The sequence below is a fragment of the Carcharodon carcharias genome, chromosome 14 (assembly GCF_017639515.1).
Source record: "Carcharodon carcharias isolate sCarCar2 chromosome 14, sCarCar2.pri, whole genome shotgun sequence".
In the NCBI taxonomy this organism is placed as follows: domain Eukaryota; kingdom Metazoa; phylum Chordata; class Chondrichthyes; order Lamniformes; family Lamnidae; genus Carcharodon; species Carcharodon carcharias.
The window spans coordinates 3,907,702-3,930,124 of NC_054480.1; the positions used below are offsets into that span (position 1 = coordinate 3,907,702).

The 22,423-nt window shown below is 44.1% G+C and overlaps 1 protein-coding gene across 4 annotated transcripts in view; it reads left to right on the top strand.

The window, feature by feature from the left end:
- Positions 1 to 22,423, top strand: part of tubd1 (tubulin, delta 1) — a 43,489-nt gene that overhangs the window by 13,807 nt on the left and 7,259 nt on the right. For 2 of the 4 annotated variants that reach the window (XR_005945196.1, XM_041205419.1), the window contains exons 3-5: positions 498 to 714; positions 7,532 to 7,763; positions 11,419 to 11,583. Coding sequence is in view for 3 of the 4 variants with exons in the window: in XM_041205419.1 (XP_041061353.1) it covers positions 498 to 714; positions 7,532 to 7,763; positions 11,419 to 11,583 (614 nt within the window). In the remaining variant the exon portion in view is untranslated. Of the gene's footprint in view, positions 1 to 497; positions 715 to 2,316; positions 2,485 to 7,531; positions 7,764 to 11,418; positions 11,584 to 22,423 lie in introns of those variants that run through there. The other 2 variants (XM_041205420.1, XM_041205421.1) reach the window with 2 other exon arrangements.

Genomic DNA, 22,423 nt, shown 5'->3' on the forward strand with positions numbered 1-22,423 from the left:
GGGTGGGTTGTCATATGAGGAAAGGCTGGACAGGTTAGGCTTGTATCCACTGGAGTTTAGAAGAATAAGAGGCGACTTGATTGAAACCTTTAAGATCCTGAAGGGATCTTGACAGGGTGGAGGTGGAGAGGATGTTTCTCCTTGGAAAATCTAGAACTAGGGGTCACAGTTTAAAAATAAGGAATCGCTCATTTCAGACCGAGATGAGGAGAAATTGTTTCTCTCAGAGGGTCATGGGTCTTTGGAACTCTCTTCCTCAAAAGGCGGTGGCAGCAGAGCCTTTGAGTATTTTTAAGGCAGAGCTAGATAGATTCCTGATTAAGAAGGGGGTGAAAGGTTATCGGAGGTGGGCAGGAATGTGGACTGGAGGTTACGATCAGGTCAACCATGATCTTTTTGAATGGCGGAGCAGGATCGAGAAGCCAAGTGGCCTCTTCCTGCCCCTAATTCGTATGTGTGTTCGTAACGAAATGTTCTGTGTGTGTTCTGCAACTCAGGTTCTGTGTTCATGGCCCTCGGCATGAAGAAGCTGTGATGGACTTGGTACGACGGGAGGTTGAAAAGTGTGAGCGACTAAGTGGCTTTTTTGCAATGATGAGCGTGGCTGGAGGTACCGGCTCTGGCTTGGGAACCTATGTCACTCGATGTTTGAGGGATACGTACCCAAACGCATTTATATTGAACCAGCTCACCTGGCCTTATGGAACCGGAGAGGTAGGATAGGTCCCTGGATCGGTCCCTGGTGCTATTTTGCAGTTTGCGCGGTGCCTTTGACCCTCTTAATCTGGGATAGAAGCAGAATGATATGTTTTAACTGATAAAATAATTTAATCCAACAAATGCCAGGAGAGTGCAGAGATAATTGAACTGCTTATAACTCAGTGTCGATTGTTCTTATATCTTCTAGTTCATTTTGAGAGTCTGTAATTCTAGTTCATTTTGAGAGTCTGTAATTTCAGTTGAAGGGTCATGAGGACTCGAAACGTCAGCTCTTTTCTTCCCCGCCGATGCTGCCAGACCTGCTGAGTTTTTCCAGGTAATTCTGTTTTTGTTTTGTAATTTCTGTCTATTAAAATTGAGAGTGTGAGTAACTTGCTCATCACAGCCACAATTCCAGACAATGAGCTGCTTGAGGAGTTACAATGAACTGTTTTGTGGAATCTGGGATTGTACAGAAAGGAATGACTGTAGTGTCAAATATTAATACTATTGCTCAAAAAAAGAGACAATTTTGTCAAAGCTTTTCGTCTTGTACTCACCAGGACAATCACAAGAAGATACCAATGTGCCCAGTGTGCTAAGAATTACACTGACAACCGATTTGAGGTTGTCAGTCTGGCACATGTATGTGATGCATTTGCCTGTACTGGAAGCTATATATATTAATACACAGGGCTCTGTTCTTTGCAGATAGAAAGAACATGTACACATATTGCGCCTGTTTCAGCGAAACAAAATAAGTGACAGCCATTCGCTGGTTCATTCCCCAGGGCAATGTCTTGACCAATCTGGGTCAAGCTGCCTGGTTTAAATTTCAACAGCGCTTGGCAGTTAACTGTCAGTCACCATCAACTGGTGCATTCTCCATGGCAACACCTCTACCAATCAGAGTCCACTTCTCATGTAGGATAAATATGTTGTTTCCCCTGACATTTTTATTTTCTTAGGATTTGTCCTGATGAGTGCAAGATGAAAAGCTTGACAAAAAATCTCTTTTTTTCAGCAATACTTAAGTTCTGTACTACCAAACTACTATTAATACTATTGGTCCTTTTATTTTTAATATAGCTATCTCCAAATGCTGGGATAAGGCTGCCTCCTTACCCTATCTCATAGAATCAGCATTTCACAGCACAGAAGGAATTAATTCAGGCATTGCAGGCTTCTTCTGTGCTTCAGTTGATAACACACTTGCCTCTGAGTCAGAAGGTTATTGGATCAAGTCCCAGTCAGATGTTTGAGCACAAAGCCAGGCTGACACTCACAGTGCTGCACTATCAGAGGTGTTTTCTTTTGATTGAGACTTAAATGAGGCCCTGTCTGCACTCTCAGGTGCACATGAAAGATTTCATGGCACTATTATTAGAGGAGTGGCTATACCTCAATATCTTACTGGCTGTGAAATGCTTTGGAAAGTTTGGAAGTTCTATAAGATGGCGGTGTTTTTCCCTTCCTCTCACTCCTTTTCTCTTTGGCCCTCCTTTCTGCTTTCAATGTCTTGGTTTTTCCTTTTTTTGCTTCTGTAGAAATGCCCAAGAAATAGATGAAAAAGCACTGTCTCTGAGCTCAAAGTTTCAAGAGTCATAACAGCACAGGATGAGGCCATTTGGTGCACCAGGTCCAATCCAACTCTGTAGGGCTGGGCAAGCTGTGAACAAGGTCAAGATGCAGGTGAAGAGGATGTATTCAGGTCCCTGAAGGCAGCAGTTCAAGTAGACAAGGTTGTAAAGAAGGCATATGGAACGCTGTACTTCATTGGCAGAGGTATAGAATATAAAAGTAAGGATATAATGTTTGAATTGTATAAAGCACTGGTGAGGCCACAACTGGGGTATTGTGTGCAGTTCTGGTCACCACATTACAGGAATGACCTAATAGTTCTGGAGAGAGTGCAGAGGAGGTTTACAAGAAAGTTGCCAGGGTTAGAAAAGTGTAGCTATGAGGAGAGATTGGATAGGTTGGGGTTATTTTCCTTAGAACAAAGAAGACTGAGAGGTGACTTGATTGAGGTGTACAAAATTATGAGGGGAATAGATAGAGTGGACAGGATAAAATTGTTTCCCTTGGTGGAGAATTCTAGAACCAGGGGACATAGATTCAAGATAAGTGGCGGAAGGCGTCGGGGGGACATGAGGAAGAACTTTTTTATGCAGAGGGTAGTGGGTGTCTGGAATTCACAGCCCAATTTGGTGGTAGAAGCAGAAATTTAACTCTTTTAAAAAGTACCTGGATCTGCACCTTAAGTGCTGTAAGCTGCAGGACTATGGGTCGGGTGTCCTTGGGCTGGCATGGACAAGATGGGCCAAATGGCCTCCTTCTGTGCCATAACTTCTCTTTGGTCTGCCAAGAGGCATCGATCACAAGAGGAGAGAGACCTGCACTGTAGGAATTCACCAAGGTTCCCTAGACAGCACCTTCTAAACCCACGATCACTACCGTCTAGAAGGACAAGGACAACAGACACATGGGAACACCACCACCTAGAAGTTCCCTTCCGAGCCACTTAGCATCCTGACTTGGAAATATATCGCCGTTCCTTCACTGTTGCTGGGTTAAAATCCTGGAACTCCCTTCCTAACAGCACTGGGTGTACCTACACCACATGGACTGCAGCGGTTCTAGAAGGCAGCTCACCACCACCTTCTCAAGGGCAACTAGGAATGGGCAATAAATGTTGGCCCATATCTCGTGAATGAATTTTGAAAAAGGTACCTGCCACCCCCTTGCAGCATCCACTTCATGAAACCATTCTGATAACTGAATGTTTTTAGCCTTTAATATTATACCCAGAAGATGACTCCAAATGTTAATCCATCATTGTGTGAGAATGCTGCACTCCTGAGTTGCTGTCAATTAGTAATATCACAGAGTATTTTCAGCACAGAAACAGGCCATTCAGCTCAGCTGCTCTTTGCTGGTGTTAATGGTGTACATGAGCCTCCTCTCACTTTACTTCATTTCACCATATCTACATGTCCTCTTATTCCTTTTTCACTTGTGTGTATTTGGCTTCCCCTTAAATGTATCTATTCTATTCACCACAACTATTCCCTGCGGTAGTGAGTTCCACACACTATGGGTAAAGGGCCCAGAACTTCTGACCTCCAGGGGTCGTACCCAGGAGGTACCCTAGAAGGTGCACTGGGAAACCCCCTGGAATTCCCCAGGCAAGGACTGCATGCGAATTGCCTGGGAAGTTTAAACTTCCAAAGGACAATTACCCTGCACTGGGAACAATCTGAAACTCCAATTTAAATCAGAGACTTTGGTTGGTTCCGACTGTCTTAGCAGAACAGTTACCAGGAAAAGTTAGAAGAATTAAAACCACTTCTAACTCTTGGGTTACGATAGTACTGAACACACCCCCCCCCCACCCCCCACTACCCTCCTGACCCTCCCAACCACCCTTATGCCCAACTGCTCCCCAAATCTCCCTGACTACCCCCAAACCCCTCAGACTACCCTCCCAAACCCCTAATACCCCCCTGAACCTCCAGTCAACCCCCAAATCCCCCCTCTGCCCTCCATATCCCTGACTACCCCCAAAACTCCCCAGACAACCCCCCTGAACCTCCAACTACCCCCCAAATTCCCTTGACTACCCTTCCAATCCCCCGACTACCGCCCCATATTCCTGGCTGCTCTCCTGAGCCCCTGGTCACCCCCTAAATTCCCCGAATACCCTCTCAATCTCCCCCACCCCCAACTACTGCCTCATATTCCCAGGCTACCCTCCCGAACCCCTGACCACCCCCCAAATCCCCAACTACCCTTCCAACCCTCTAGCTACCACCCTGTACTCCTTAACCTCAACAAGTCCCGACCTCCGACTAGCCCCTACTAAACCCCCCACCGACTCCTGATCCATCCTAAACCCCCCCAACTCATCCAATCCCACCCTATCCTAGCCCCGTATCTTCTCTTTGGCTGGACTTTTTAACCTAACTGCTTTATGCCAGTTCATGCCTTCCTTTCCCGGATACTGCTGCACTGGACTAAAGATCTCAGGAACCTGCTGCACTGCACATTTCTGAGGAGGCCCAAAGAGAAAAAAGTGTGCAGCTTCCGACTAAGGTAATTAAAAAGGATCATGGGGCGATCTGATTCTGATTGCTACTCATTGGAAGTTCTGACCCTCCTTTTTCCCTTCTGTTTATTTGGCTTCCCCTTATATGTATCTATTCTATTCACCACAGCTACTTCCTGTGGTTGTGAGTTCCATGATCTCTAGATAAAGAAGTTTTCCTGTATTTTCCATGTTGGATTTTTTAAAAAAATTCATTCATGGGATGTGGGCTTCGCTGGCTGGGCCAGCATTTATTGCCCATCCCTAGTTGCCCTTGAGAAGGTGGTGGTGAGCTGCCTTCTTGAACCGCTGCAGTCCATGTGGTGTAAGTACACCCACAGTGCTGTTAGGGAGGGAGTTCCAGGATTTTGACCCGGTGACAGTGAAGGAATAACAATATATTTCCAAGTCAGGATAGTGAGTGACTTGGAGGGGAACTTCCAGGTGGTGGTGTTCCCATCTATCTGCTGTCCTTGTCCTTCTAGATGGCAGCGGTCGTGGATTTGGAAGGTGCTGCCTAAGGAGCCTTGGTGAATTCCTGCAGTGCATCTTGTAAATGGTACACACTGCTGCCACTGTGCGTCGGTGGTGGAGGGAGTGGATGCCAATCAAGTGGACTGCTTTGTTAGGGCTGCACTCATCCAGGCAAGTGGAAAGTATTCCATCACACTCCTGACTTGTATCTTGTAGATGATGGACAGGCTTTATGGAGTCAGAAGGTGAGTAACTCGCTGCAGGATTCCTAGCCTCTGATCTGCTCTTGTACCCACAGTATTTATATGGCTGGTCCAGTTTCTGGTCAATGGTAACTCCCAGGTTGTTGATAGTGGGGGATTCAATGATGGTAATGCCATTGAATGTCAAGGGGCAATGATTAGATTCTCTCATGTTGGAGACAGTCATTATCTAGCTCTTGTGTGACACAAATGTGATTTTCCAATTGTCAGCCCAAGCCTGGATATTGTCCAGGTCTTGCTGCATTTGGACATGGACTGCTTTAGTATCTGAGGAGTCGCAAAAAACTTGGTGTTTATGTGTATAAATCATTGAAGGTGGCAGGACAGGTGGAGAGAACAGTTAATAAAGCATGGTCTTTATTAATAGGGGCATTTCTTGCTTTTCAATTACACCTCTTTAGAAATGAACCCCAGTGTATTCTTTGCTTTTTTTGTATGGTTATATTAACCTGCACTACCACCTTTAGTGGTTTGTGTACATGTGAACCATATTTCTCTGTCCCTCTATGCCTTGTGCCCTCTTTATTCTTCCTACCAAAGCACAGCCCCCTCATACTGATGAATATTATAGTTGATTTAATAGCTACATGCCCATTCTGCAAATTTATTAAGTCTTTCCTGTATTTTTCACCCTCCTTTTCAGTGTTAACTACATTCCCCAATTCGGTATCATATGCAAATTTTGAAATTGTACTTTCGATTCCTGAGTCCAACTTGTTTCTGTAACTGGTGACCATCAGTGACCCCAGCCAGATCTCTGAGGAACACCACTTCCCAATACTTGCTACTCTGAATAACCACCATTAACTCTTATTCTCTTTTGTGTTTTGTAGCCAGCTTGCTATCTATTCTGTACTTGCCCCTTATTTCAGTCATCAGTTCTACTGACCTTGTTGAAGGTCATTTGAAATCCAAATATATTACACCTACGGCATTATCCTTATCATTTTACAGCCTTCCGGACTGAATATTGAGTTCAACAACTCTCCTCCATCCCCATCCCCTTTCTGATCCCCCCCCCTTTTTTTCTCCAATAATTTATATAGATTTTTCTTTTCCCACCTATTTCCATTATTTTTAAATGTATTTCCATCCATTGTTTTATCTCTACCTTTTAGCCTATTTCGATCCCTTCCCTTCACCTCACCCCACCCCACCTCCACTAGGGCTATCTGTACCTTGCTCGTCCTGCTTTCTACCCTTAATTAGCACATTCCTTAGATAATATCACCACCTTTAACACCACTTTGTCCTTTTGTCTATGACATCTTTTGGTTATCTCCACCTATCGCTGACCCTCTATCCAGCTCTACCTGTCCCACCCCCTCCTTAAACCAGCTTATATTTCACCTCTTTTCTATTTTTACTTAGTTCTGTTGAAGGGTCATACGGACTCGAAACGTTAACTGTGTTCCTCTCCGCAGATGCTGTCAGACCTGCTGAGTTTTTCCAGGTATTTTTATTTTTGTTTTTTTTTATTATCCTTATCAACCCTTTCTGTTAATTCAGGAAATTCAATGTTTGGTCAGGCATGACCTTCCCTTTTTGCACATATTCAGTCTTTAAAGGGGTACGGATGCAGAGTGTGGGGCAGGATAATGTAATGCATTGGGCTGCAGGGTGACTGCGGGGTAATGCATTGGGCTGCAGGGTGACTGCGGGGTAATGCATTGGGCTGCAGGGTGACTGCGGGGTAATGCATTGGGCTGCAGGGTGACTGCGGGGTAATGCATTGGGCTGCAGGGTGACTGCGGGGTAATGCATTGGGCTGCAGGGTGACTGCGGGGTAATGCATTGGGCTGCAGGGTGACTGCGGGGTAATGCATTGGGCTGCAGGGTGACTGCGGGGTAATGCATTGGGCTGCAGGGTGACTGCGGGGTAATGCATTGGGCTGCAGGGTGACTGCGGGGTAATGCATTGGGCTGCAGAGTTGTGTTGTTGAGAAAGCCAGCGGAGACCATGTGTTCTTTTTATTTCCTACTGAAAGAGCATTTTGTTTTTGGTCAGGTTATTGTGCAGAATTATAATGCAGTGCTGACGCTGTCTCACTTGTATCAGTCTTCTGATGCACTTCTGATTCATGAGAATGACACAGTTCACAAGATTTGCTCCCAGCTGATGAACATAAAGCAGATTTCCTTCACAGACATCAATAAAGTCATTGCTCACCAGCTCGGGAGTGTCTTACAGCCAGCATACACCAGATGGAATGGTTCACAATATGGCACAAATCCTCTTGGTAAGAAGAAACTCAGTTTTATTGACTTTCATTCCTTCCCCAGGCTTTATACTCTACCTCAGTCCCAGTCAGCCAGGTAAGCAAGACATAAGTCAGCCAGGTAAGTAAGACATAACCTGTCTGTATTTACTGAAGAAAAAGCGATTATTCGTCACTATGAGACAGGCATTTCATGATGTGAATCCATCATTTCTCCACACTGATGAACATTTCAACCAATTTTTGTAGTCTTTAACCACATTACAAATAGCCAATGATTACTGATATAGAATGTCACGGTTACTCACCCCCATCCCCATAACATGCCTACATGGTCTCTCTCTATTTAATGCGCTCGCTTTTGGTTGTACATGTACACTCTTTCCCTTTGTGTATGTGCTCACTATCTCACATGCTCTTTCTCTTATACATTCTCTCCTTGCATACATGGACTCAGTCTTGCATGAGTGTACAAGAGCACTCTCATTCTACTGTGTTGGGGGTCTCACTGTTATGACCGATGCAGTTGGTGAAGCGGAGTTATTTAAAAACCCCAGAGGGAAACTTTAAACAACTGTCATAACCTATAATTTTAAGAGTTACGTTTGAGATGTGACTCTAAACTCAGGAATCAGACAACTAGTTCGAGGTTTAACATTAAACTGAATTAAACATTTTATTAATTTACCCAGGTTAAAAAATATGTACACATGTGGCTACAAATTATTCCTGTCATAACTTAACAAATTCCCAAACTAATTTCCATTAAGGCAAAAGTAACATAGACTTAACCAAACTCCAGGCAAAGCATTTTCACCGTACGAATTCAGGATGAGGCTCTTTTCACTGGGAAGCCAGTTGGAGGCTTGCAGCTGCCTTTTGATCTTACATTGCCTCTGCTCTGCACACCCGAAAACTACTGAAGTTATACCTTCCACCACTGATTGTTTTACTAGTCTCTTTGAACTTTACCTTTTAACAGTGAAACACCATTCATTGTACCAATTTTATTAGTAATATAAATATATTGCTTGGTAGCTGTTAGAAAGATGTCAAGTTTTCACCCCACTCCTTGAATGCTCTATTCAAAAAATGCAAATACATGCTATCTCCCTTACATATCAAAACTAGTACTCAAAGCACCCAGACTAGCTGGTTTTAATCCAATTAAGACGGACCTGCAGACTAAGCCTCCATTTTAAAAGAAAACAATTTTCCAAAACTTTAATAGCTTCATGACACTCACTTAAATTGGTTTGCGGTAGAATCCACATTGCTAGTGTGGCTTAATTCTCTTTGGAGTTTGACTTTTCTCAGGCCCCGTCACCGAAAGCAGCAACAATAACTATTGTAAATTTTTATTCAATTACTTTGCGTGTATCAGGATGTTACTGAATATTTCAGATCATATCAACTTTTCTAACAGCTGGGCTATTCATGCCTGATTTCTTTTGTCTAAAATTGAGAGAAGAAAAGTCCTCCTGGTCCATCCAATCTGCCCTACACAGTTGTGATCCCACTCCAGGTAGACACCCCCATCTCGCCTGCAGCCGTAGAATCTCCTGGGAGACACAAAAAAATAGATTAAAAACCTGTGCCATTTTGTGGGGGTGGTGGTGTAGGGGAAATGTCTGGAAAATTCCTTTCCAATCCACTCAGGAAAACAAAACTAAAGACCAGCCTGCCTCTGATTAATATCCGGCAGTCCTACCGTTTCTAAAAGGTAATTTTTGCCTCAGCCTGAAGTAGGCCCAGATTTTGCTTGAAGGAATTCAGTGAGTCAGCGTCCACTGCACTGACTGTCTATCCCAGAGGCCCACTATTCTCTGGGAAAAGATGACCTCCTGATATCTAGCCTAGACCTGATCTTAAAACTCCCTAACTTGTTGGAACAAACTGTCAGCTCGAACAGAATCTATTCCTTATGTTATCTTGTAAACCTCAATCAGATCACCCCATAATCTACGCTTTTATAAAGTGTAGTGTTCCAGCTATTTGGGCCTTTGTGGCCAACTCAGATGCTTTGGACTGTAAATTAATCCATCAGCTCTCCTCTGAACCTTTTACAAAGCCTCCATATTATCCATCTCATGATGAGACCAAAACTGGACAGAGTATTTTAACTGATGTCTGACCAAGGTCTTGTTCAGGGACAGTTGCTTTGTTTAGTAGTTGCAAAACAGTTGGCTTGAAGCTTGACAGTGACTGAGCAGGAGGCTGGAATCTGTTTAAAGTTTAGGTTCAGGACTCACATTACCCAAAAAGGGGGTCAAGTTCATGAAAGATTTTAAAGTTTATTAAGAAGCAACAGTTTAAAAATGTTGCATAAACTAAGTAGATAGGAAAAGCATATGACTTGTGAAAGGTAAGAATGGTCTACTGCTCCCGGAGGACAAATGGACAGATGGTGCAGAGTGAGTGTTGATCTCTGTAGCTTGTGGCAACAGCTTCCTGTTCTTTCGTTGAAGTGGTAGGAGACTCTTCCCCTGGCCTTCCTCGCTTTTACCTGGTCTTCCTCCAATTGAAGAAGGCAGCTGTCTGACAAGGACGGGCTCTTGCCTCCGAGCACCCGTTATTATACTTTATTTATAGGTGCTGGCTGTTAGCCCTATGTCAATCACTGGCCAGAGCTACTCGAACAATGACCAAAGGACTGTACCCAAGGTGCCACCTCCCCCATGTCCATCTCTTTGGCTGAGGTCATCTTTTAACTTATCTCATGCTGAATGCCATTTGTTAACTTCTGCTGGACACTTGTCTTGATAAGAGGATACAAGACACTGTCCTATCAACTCAGGATTGCCAACTTGGAAGCTGGTGTCAGGAGACATCAACATGAGATTCTGGAGATCACCATTCTCCTTGCCTGTTATCTTTGTTTTATCTCAGCCTCTGATTGTTAGGGCCTGTTTGTGTTTTAACAGAGAGAGGAGAAAAACAGGCATCTGTAAGATGGCCTCATGCTGTGTCTGCTAATTCTATAAGAATTCTATAATATTCTGAAAAGTATCGTTTCTTACAACCGTGCTGAATAAACAGGAGTTTGTGATGGGACTCGAGACAATGGCTTTAGTCCTCGGTGTTTAACTTAAGAAAACTGCTGCTAATCCAGAATGTTGGTCAAGCAGACTGGCAGCACAAAACCGTTGGAGAGATAGAGATGGTGGCAAGTTTGAGCTGGGTGGTGTCAGCATAGGGGACAGATACCCCGGAAATTCTGGAAAGTGAAATGTCAGTTGCATTATACATTAGACCATGTGAATGGCACCACAGAAGATTGCATCCTCAGTGTTCACCTCAATACTGCATGATATTACTTCTTGCTGGACTCACTAAAATTCAGTTATTGCATCCAGTCTTTCTATCCCCGATCACAAATTCCTTATCTCCCTTAGATCTTTCTACCACATACCAGTTTTTTAAAACCGAGTTTGGCTCTACCTAATCACCAGTGATTTCACTTTACTTCCTGCCTCCAATCTTTGCTGTTATCTCACTCTGTGGATTTATGCCTTCTTGCCTATACAACTCAGTCTAACAGAAAATACTGAATCTTCACGGTCACTAACAGTCAAGAGTGGGATTTCCAGCATCCGCAGTTTTTTGTTTTTATATCAAGAGTATAAATCCTTTGTCCCAAAGTTTGCAGTTGATCTTGTTTTTCCTCTATCTGCAGGTGATCTGCTGGAGAGTTTGGTGACACATCCAGAGTATAAACTGCTAAGTCTGATGAACATCCCACAAATGTCTGACACGTCTCTGCAATTCAGCACATTTACCTGGCCAGCTCTTATGAAGCATCTGAGACAAATGTTGATTGCCAACACTAAAATGGAAGCAGGTTAGTCATGTCTTCTCCACAGCAAACAGCAACAACTTGCATTTATATAGCACCTTTAGCTTGGTAAAATATCCTAAATGCTACACAGGGGAGTAAGGAAGAAATGAATGCTGAGTCACAGGAGAAGCTTTGGGAGGGGTGGCCAAGAGCTTGGTCCAAGCCGTAGGTCTTAAGGAGGATCGTACAGGAGGTGAGGGAGGTAGCGATGCAAAAGGTTTTAGGAAGAGAATTATAGAAGGTGGGGCCTGGGCAACTGATGGTATGATCACCAATGGCGTAACTGCTAGTGGAGGGAGTTCACAAGGTGTACAAGAATCAGAGGAATGGAGAGTTGGGGGTGGTGGAGGGTTGTGTAGCTGGAGGCAAGAGGATAAGAAGAGATTTAAACACAACTGCAACTTTTATTATATAGCACCTTTAATGTGAAAATGTCCCAAGGCACTTCACAGGAGCATTCTAAATAAAGAAGTGACACCATGGCAAATAACATTAAAGCAAATTACTGCAGATGCTGGAGATCTGAAATAAAAATACAAAAGCACATTATGCAGCATCTGTGGAGAGAGAAGCAGCATTAACGTTTCGAGTCCCACTCCCTGGCTCTTTCCCCATATCTCTGTAGCTTATGGCAGCAGCCTTCTGCTCTTTAGTCGAAGTGGTAGGAAACTTTTTCCCCTGGGCTTCCTCACTTTATCCGTCTTCCTTCAACTGAAGAAGGCAGTTGCCTGACAAGCACTGGCCTCTGACTCCAAGCACCTTTTAATATACTTTTGAGTCCAAGAAACAGTAACTCTGTTTCTCTCTCCACGGTTGCTGCTAGACCTGCTGAGCTTTTCCAGTCTTTTGTTTTTATTTAAGAAGGTATTAGATTAGATGACCAAGAGCTTGGTCAAAGAGGTAGGTTTTAAGGAATGTGAGGTAGAAAGGCGCTGAGGTATAGGGAAGGTATCCCAGAACTTGGGGCCGAGGCAACTGAAAGCATCGCCACCAATAGTGGAACAATTATAATTGGAGATCCACAAGAGGCCAGAAGTAGAGGACTGCAGTTCTCTCTGAGGATTGTGGGGGTGAAGAGAAAGGGAGGGACAAGGCCATGGATGGATTTACATAAGAAGAACAATTAGGAGCAGGAGCAGGCAATTTAGCCCCTCGAGCCTGCCTTCCATTCAATACGATCATGGCTGATCTCATTTTGGCCTCAACTCCAATTTCCTGTCCTCTCCCCATAATATTTCAACCAATTACTAATTAAAAATCTGTCTGTCTCCTCCTTAAATTTATTCAGTGTCCCAGCATCCACTGCACTCTGAGGTAGTGAATTCCACAGATTCACGACCCTTTGAGAAAAGTAAATCCTCCTCATCTCTGATTTAAACCTACCACCCCTTAGCCTAAAACTATGGCCTCTCAATCTAGAATGCCCCACAAGGAGAAACATCTGCTCCACGTCTACTTTGTCTATCCCCTTTAACATCTTATATATCTCAATTAGATCTCCTCTCATCCTTCTAAACTCTAGCGAGTATAGGTCTAAACTGCTCAATCTCTCCTCATAAGACAAGCTCCACATCTCTAGAATCAATCTAGTGAATTTCCTCTGAACCGCCTCCAATGCAACTATATCCTTCCTCAAGTAAGAAGACCAAAACTGTGCACAGTACTCCAGGTGCGGTCTCACCAATGCCTTCCCTGTTTTTATACTCAATTTCTTTAGCAATAAATGCCAAAATTCCATTTGCCTTCCTTATTACCTGTTGTACCTGGATACTAGCTTTTTTTGAAAAGAAGGATGAGAATTTTAAAGTCAAGACCTTATTTGATTGGAAGCCAATGTAGGTCAACGAGCATATGGGTGATAGGGGAGCAGGACTTGCAGCGACTTAAGACACGGGCAGCAGAACTTTGGATTACCTCAACTAGATGAAGGGTGGAATTTTGGAAGCCATCTAGGAGAGTGTTGGAATAGTTGAGTCTGGAGAAAACAAAGGCATGACTAAGGGTTTCAGTAGTGGATGAGTTAGGACAGGGCGAAATCGAGTGATGTTATGGAGGTGAAAATTGTCAGTCTTAGTGATGGCATGAATAAGAGGTCAGGTGCTCATCTTATAATTAAATGTGTCACCAAGGCTTACCCTCAGACTGTTGCCAGACAGTGGGATGGAGTTGGTAGTTAGAGAACGGAGTTTGAAGTGGGGATGGAAAACAATGGCTTCAGTCTTCCCAATATTTAATTGGGGGAAATTTCTAGTCATCCAGTACTGGATGTTGAATAAGCAATATGATAATTTAGCAACAGAAGAGGAATCAAGAGAGGTGGTGGTGAGGTAGTGCTGGGTGTCGTCAGTGTACATGTGGAAACTAATGCTGTGCTTTTGGATGATGTCACCTAGAGAAACTAGAGAAATATTTGAGTTCAGGGCTAAAACACAGGGGAAACTTGGAAATAAGAAAATTTGGCCTGGTGGGCTAATGGAAGGATGGGACGTGGCAGAGGCAGCTGATCAGAATGTCTCAATCTCGGTAACAAAATTCCATGAGCTCCTCACACTTCTTGTTGGAGGTGAGGATGGAGGAGATTGGGGAGAGGGGTATAAAAGACAATTTGCAGTAGAGAAAAGAAACTGGGGATTATATTTGCATCCTAGGAATGGAGTTTTAAATTTGGGACATTGAGAAACTGGGAACCAATATAAGAGAGTGGGTGAGTGGAGCTTGGTGTAGGATTGGATGCAGGCAGCAGTCATATGATGAACTAAAGCTTAGGATGGAGGTTGTCCAAAAATGTGTAGAAATAATCAAGGCCTGTAGCTAACAACAGGATGGCTGAAGCAGGTTCTCCTGACCAAGGAGAAGGCTGCAATCTGTGCTACAGGTACAGAGTTTGTTGTTTGAGCACAGGATGGTGTCCAAGAGGTAGCCGAATTCAAAGGAGAAGTGGAGAAATTGAACCGATACTGAAAAGGTAGACTTGGGTGTTGTCAGCGTACTCAGGAAATGTATCCCAATGCGTATGGATGATGTTGCCAAGGGACAGTGTGTAGGCAAGGAAGACAGAACTCGGAGAAATCTTAGGATGATTGACAGTGTAAGAGGGCAGGAACAGGAAGAGAAGCCATTCTTCAAGGTTCTTTGGCTGCAGTTGGATGGATGAGAGCGGAACCAAGTGAGTGAAGTCCCACCCAGAAGGTCAATGTAGGAAAGGCATTGGAGGAGGATGGTTTGATTTATCATGTTAAAGGCTGCACGAGATGAGAACTGAGAGTGCACAACATACAGAGGATGTCATGTTTGACTTTGATTAAGACTGTTTTGCTGATGTAACAGGAAGTTGGATGGTCACCAGTTTAATTGGTTGGGGTCAAAGCAGAAGTTGGGTCTCATTGGTAAGATAAGGGTATGATGGTAGCTGGGTGATAAATGAGAGGTGTGGGATCAGGGCAAGAGGAACGTGGGGATGTCTGACTTGGTGGAGAAGCAGGAAAGCAGCTGAATAGGCGATCTCAATCTTACTGCTGAAGAAGCCAATGAGCTCCTCACACTTGTCAGTGCAGAGAGTGAAGGGGAAGGTGTTTGAGGAGATGGTTGTTAGTGGAGATGAGAAGTTGGGGTTATCTTAGCTCTCCAGAATGATCCCGGAGTAGCAAATGGTTTTGGTGGAGGGAAGTGATACAATGGATGGACATTATTAGCAATAGCCGTGTCATATTGCACTACACTCCTGCTTCTAGTGTGCACACAAGATTTCATGTTGAAAACTTGGAGACTGTGAATTGAGTATGAAACTTGGAATCTCTGTATTGGGTGTAGTGTGTGTTCGACAAAGGTTGATTGACATTGGAGTAGAAACTTAAGAGATGGAACAGAATACCAGACAACTGGTGAAGCACTGAACTGACACCCACAGTAAATGCAAAGTTTGTTTCAGCCAACAGCTTTTGTTATGATCCCTGTAGCGACCAGTCACTTTTCACAGAAATTACAGAATTGTTTCTGTGCAGAAGAAAGCCATTCAGTCCATCTTGTCTGCACTGGTTCACAAATGAGCATTATGACTTAGTGCCATTCTGCTGCCTTTTCCCTGTACCCCTGCACGTTGTTTCTATTCAAATAATCATCTAATGCCCTCTTGAATGCCTCAGTTGAACCTGCCTCCACCGCACTTCCAGGCAGTGAATTCCAAACCCTAACTACTGGCTGTGTGAAAAAGTTTTTTCTCATGTCACACTTGCTTCTTTTGCAAATCACTTTAAATCTGTGCCCTCTCATTCTCGATCCATTTACGAGCAGGAACAGTTTCTCCCTATCTAGTCTGTCCAGCCCCCTCATGATTTTGAACACCTCTATCAAATCTCCTCTTAGCCTTCTCCTCTCCAAGGAGAACAGTCCCAACTTCTCCAATCTTTATTCATAAATGAAGTTTCTCATCCCTGGAACAATTCTTGTAATCCTCTTCTGCACTCTGTCCAATGCATTCACATCCTTCCTAAAGTGTGGCACCCAGAACTATACATAATTCTCCAGCTGAGGTCTATCTAGTGTTTTATACAAGTTCAACATAACCTCCTTGCTCTCATTCTCTATGCCTCTATTTATATAAACAACATAAATTGGTAGTGTCGTAAATAGTGAGGAGGAAAGTCTTAGATTACAGGATAATATGGATGGGCTGGCCAGATGGGCAGAGCAGTGGCAAATGGAATTCAACCTGGAAAAGTGTGAGGTGATGCATTTTGGGAGGACTAGCAAAGCAATACAAAATAAATGGTGGGACCTAGGGAAGTACAGAGGATCAGAGGGACCTTGGTATACATGTCCACAGTTCCCTGAAGGCAGCAGCACAGGTAAATAAGGTGATTAAGAAGGCATTTGGGATACTTGCCTTTATTAGCCGAGACATAGAATATAAGAGCAGGGAGGTTATGATGGAGCTGTATAGTATGCTACTTAGGCCACAGCTGGTCGCCACGCTATAGGAAAGATGTGATGGCACTGGAGATGATGTAGAGGAGATTCACCAGGATGTTGCCTGGCTGGAACATTTCAGTTATGAAGGGAGACTGGATAGGCTAGTGTTGTTTTCCTTAGAGCAGAGAAAGCTGAAGGGGGACCTGATAGAGATATACAAAATTATGAGGGACATAGGGTGGATAGGAAGAAACTTTTCCCCTTAGCAGAGGTGTCAATAACCAGCAGGCATAGATCTAAGGTAAAGGGAAGGACGTTTAGAGGAGATTTGAGGAATAATTTTTTCACCCAGAGGGTGGTTGGAATCTGGAACACACTGTCTGAGGGGTGGTAGAGGCAGGAACCTTCACAACATTTAAGAAGTATTTAAATGAGCACTTGAAACGCCATAGCACACAGGGCTACAGGCCAAGTGCTGGAAAATGGGATTAGAATAGATAGGTGCTTGATGGCTGGCATGGACACGATGGGCCGAAGGGCCTGTTTTTGTGTTGTATAACTCTATGATGTAGATGACTATGTGGGGGGTAGAGTTAGTAAGTTTGCGGATGAAACAAAGATTGGCCTGGTGGTTAATAGTGAGGTTGAGCGTCTTGGGCTACAGGAAGTTATAGACGGGATGGTCAAATGGGCAGATAAGTGGCAGATGGAATTTAACGCTGAAAAGTGTGAGATGATACACTTTGGAAGGAGTAATTTGACAAGGAAGTATTCAATGAACGGCATGACACTAGGAAGTTCTGAGGAACAAAGGGACCTTGGCGTGTGTGACCATAGATTTCTGAAGGCGGAGGGGCATGTTAGTGGGGTGGTGAAAAAGGCATATGGGACATTGCCTTTATCAATCGAGGCATAGATTACAAAAGTAGGGAGATCATGTTGGAGTTGTATAGAACCTTGGTGAGGCCACAGCTGGAGTACTGTGTGCAGTTCTGGTCGCCACATTATAGGAAGGATGTAATTGCACTGGAGGGGGTGCAGAGAAGATTCACCAGGATGTTGCCTGGGATGAAACATTTAAGTTATGAAGAGAGGTTGGATAGACTTGGGTTGTTTTTGTTGGAGCAGGGAAGACTGAGGGTCTTTTATGCTCCCCCCACCCCCACTAGAACTATACCTTGAGTGCCCTACCATCCATTCTTAATTAGCACATTCGTTTAGATAATATCACCAACTTTAACACCTATGTGTTCTTTTGTTCTGTTGTTTGTGACATCTTTTGATGATCTGCTTCTATTACTGCTTGTTTGTCCCCACAACCACACCAACCCCCTCCACTTCTCTCTCTCTCTCCCCCCACCCAAACCACTGCCACCCCCCCCCCCCCAAACACACCTTAAACCAGCTTATATTTCACCCCTTTCTTGGACTCACGCAAGTTCTGTCGAAGGGTCATGAGGACTCGAAACGTCAACTCTTTTCTTCTCCGCCGATGCTGCCAGACCTGCTGAGTTTTTCCAGGTAATTCTGTTTTTGTTTTGGATTTCCAGCATCCGCAGTTTTTTTGTTTTTAAGACTGAGGGGTGATCTGATCGAGGTGTACAAGATTATGAGGGGCATGGACAGGGTGGATCGTGAGCAGCTGTTCCCCTTATTTGAAGGGTCAGTCACAAGGGGACATAAGTTCAAGGTGAGGGGCAGGAGGTTTAGGGGGGATGTGAGGAAAAACATTTTTTACCCAGAGGGTGGTGACAGTCTGGAATGCGCTGCCTGGGAGGGTGGTGGAGATGGGTTGCCTCACATCCTTTAAAAAGTACCTGGATGAGCACTTGGCACATCATAACATTCAAGGTTATGGGCCAAGTGCTGGTAAATGGGATTAGGTAGGTAGTTCAGGTGTTTCTCATGTGTTGGTACAGACTCGATGGGCCAAAGGGTCTCTTCTGCACTGTGATTCTGTGATATTAATAAAGCTTAGAATACTGTATGCTTTTTTACTGCTCTCCACCTGCTCTGCCACCTTTAATGACTTATGCACATGTACACCCTGGTCCTCCTGCTCCTGCACACCCTTTAGAGTTGTATCCCTTATTTTGTATTGTCTCTCCATGTTCTTCCTATCAAAATGCATCACCTCATACTTCTCCGTATTGAACTTCATCTGCCACTTATTTGCCCACTCCAACAACTTGTCTATGTCCTTTTGAAGTTCTACACTGTCCTCCTCACAGTTTACAATGCTTCCAAGTTTTGTATCATCTGCAAACTTTGAAACTGCCCCCTGCAGATCAAGATCTAGATCATTAATATATATCAAGAAAAGCAAAGGTCCCAATATTGACCCCTGGGGAACTCCATGACAAACCTTCCTCCAGCCTGAAAAATATCCATCAACCATTGCTCTCTGTTTCCTATTACTCAACCAATTCTGTATCCACATTGCTACTGCCCCTTTATTTCACGAGATATAACTTTTCTCACAAGTCTGTTCTGTGGCACTGTATCGAATGCCTTTTGGAAATCCATGTACACCACATCAACAGCATTACCCTCATCACCCCTCTCTGTTACTGTTATGATATGGCAGGTGGTATTTGCTGTTCTGACCAAATCCCAATGGGAAACGTGGCCACACTATTACGATTTTGCAATTTGTATTTATTCCAAGAAGGCTTGTGCACTGAAGTCAGAAGTAATGAGTCCACTACCACCTTTTAAAGATTCTAAAGATTAAATTAAAACATTTATTAACAAAAGACTTAAACACACAAGATTACCGTTACACGGTTCCATTTAGTTTTATAACAGTTTGCACAAGATTTATACGTTTTTATTTATTCATTGTGGGCTTTGCTGGCTGGGCCAGCATTTATTGCCCATCTCTAATGATAAGGTGGTGGTGAGCTGTCTTCTTGAACTGCTGCAGTCCATGTGGTGTAGGTACACCCAGTGCTGAAGGAAGCCATTTGGCTTAACTAGACTCCGCACCCTACACCCCTTTCAGGCAACAGTCCAAAATAGATTATTATTCTATAAAACATCCACCCATTGTTGCTGTAAGGGAGGTATTTCACAACTTCTTTCTCCTTCTCACTCAGTGAAACTCCAAAGGCTTTTAACACAACCTCGGTTGCTGGAACAGCAAACTTCTCCAGTGTGGCTACAGGTTTTTTCCACAAGTCTGATTCACACAGTGCACCTTTCAAGATCTCACATGGCCACACCCATACAGCTTTCCATATATATTTTCTCCCTTTTGATCTGTAAATTGCATTGTTTCAGCCTGTCATTGGAAGTTACTTCTCCCAGAATATAAAAATCTTTCATGTTGCCATTATTGCCAGCACTTCTGGGAAAAATAAACGTAATAACTTTGCCATATTTATCTTGCCAGTTGTAAACATCTTACCCCGTCCCTTTGAAAAGCTAACAACCTCTCCCCTTATCTAAAAATGCAAATTCCATTTTACTTAGCTCATCCATTAGCATTTCAAATACCTGTTTTTTTACACTTAATCCCTTTGATGATTCAAACCTTGCAGTCTAACAGTCTGCAGTTTACTTAAAATATTCACACACACAAACATAATCCTGCTTTAAAGTATCCCACAGTAATATCAGGAAAAATATGATAGTTCCTTTAGTTACCCCTTCAAAAAACTGCAGCAAGTTAGTTAAACATGATCTTCCCTTATGAAAATCAACCTTTCCTAATCAAATCACATTTTTCCAAGTGACTATTAATTCTGTCCTGAATAATTGTTTCTAGAAGCTTCCCCACCACCAAAGTTAAACTGACTGATCTATAAAGATGGTGCAGGAGGGAGGGCTTTAGATTTGTGGGACACTGGTACTGGCTCTGTGGGGGATGGCACCTGTCCAAGCTGGATGGGTTGCACCTGAACAGAGCCAGGACCAAGTTCCTTGTGGGGCGTTTTGCTAGTGCTTTTGGGGAGGGATTCACCAGATTCTCATATCACTTTAAAAAGAGATATGAATTTCCCAGTGACCGTGTCAAAGGATACACTGCAAGATTTCACGTTTTAAGACTTTTATTCTGACAAAATTCCTAAAATTAACATAGACTGAAGATTACTTAGTAGACAGCCAATACGCTAAACTACAGAAAAGGCATCACTTAGTAACTTTCTAATACTACAGAAAACCCCACACCGCATTTATACTATATACCACACGGTCCATAGACCAGTAGTCTTAAGCTTAAAGTCCAACTCCTCCCAGCATTAACAGGATCCCTTCTCCCTGCTTTGACCAGGTGAATCTTCAATATTCTTTTAAACAAAAACTCCTTCACTTACTCAACCCTTTCAGTATAATCGAATGAACTCCCAGTTGTAAGGTTCCCTCTGGGGATTCAGTGGTCTCTAACTTCTCATAACCCTTGTTTTCTTGAATGCGGATTCCATCCTCACCAGCCTTTCGCTTGGGGTTAACCCAAAAACTATGATTTTCTTCTGCTTGGCATAGCAGTATCTATTGCAGGTCTACTTTCCCTGAATCCGTTAGACTGACTCTGAGAGTGTGCAGCAGTAAGACCAGTAAGACCAGCCATCTATACCCTTGTGTCCAGGTGTTAAAACTTGGCCCTGACTTTGAATAAGTTTTAACTGAGGCACACTGTCCCAAACCAGGTCACATGGGTTCATTGCTGCACAGAACTAATAGGAGGTTACGTGCCCCAGTCCACTACACCATTTTACCTTGAATAAAAGGAGAAGATCTACAACGTAACCATCTTATAAGCCTTGCGTTCATAATATTTCAATTAGATGTAATTCAAAACAACGTACAGTCTGACAGCAGTGAAAAAACACATGGTTATCTAACATTTACTTTAGTCAATGATAGTTTTCACTGTTAACTACGCATTTGAGATAATTGTCAGGAAATTTGAAAGGAATTATTTATTCTGGCTTGAAACTCCGATTTGAAATATGGAAATTAAACCTACCCAAATAGAGATAGATAACAAGTGAGGGCAACTCACATGAGATTACATTGAAGGAGTTTGATGAAAACTTAATAGCTTTAATTTTGCACCTGGCCATTATCATGCTCTTTACCGAGGCAGCACTACACTGTCGGGGGGGGTCAGCACGCTGCCGGGAGGGCAGTGCCGAGGGAGCAGCACGCTGCCGGGAGGGCAGTGCCGAGGGAGCAGCACGCTGCCGGGAGGGCAGTGCCGAGGGAGCAGCACGCTGCCGGGAGGGCAGTGCCGAGGGAGCAGCACGCTGCCGGGAGGGCAGTGCCGAGGGAGCAGCACGCTGCCGGGAGGGCAGTGCCGAGGGAGCAGCACGCTGCCGGGAGGGCAGTGCCGAGGGAGCAGCACGCTGCCGGGAGGGCAGTGCCGAGGGAGCAGCACGCTGCCGGGAGGGCAGTGCCGAGGGAGCAGCACGCTGCCGGGAGGGCAGTGCCGAGGGAGCAGCACGCTGCCGGGAGGGCAGTGCCGAGGGAGCAGCACGCTGCCGGGAGGGCAGTGCCGAGGGAGCAGCACGCTGCCGGGAGGGCAGTGCCGAGGGAGCAGCACGCTGCCGGGAGGGCAGTGCCGAGGGAGCAGCACGCTGCCGGGAGGGCAGTGCCGAGGGAGCAGCACGCTGCCGGGAGGGCAGTGCCGAGGGAGTGTTGCACTGCTAGAGATGACACCCTTCAACTGAGATATTAAACTGAGGTTGAAACATTGTGCAACAGCATGTGATGTGTTTAATTGTCATTACACTTAATCTGTTTAATGCAATAGTTAATTATGACACGTCACTATGTGATGGACAATGATGTCTGCTCACTTATTAAAACTTTTCCATTAAGTAACACCATTCCATTGCTCTGAAGAAGAGTCATACAGACTCGAAACATTAGCTCTGTTTCTTTCTCCACATATGCTGCCAGACTGAGTTTTTCCAGCACTCTGTCTTTA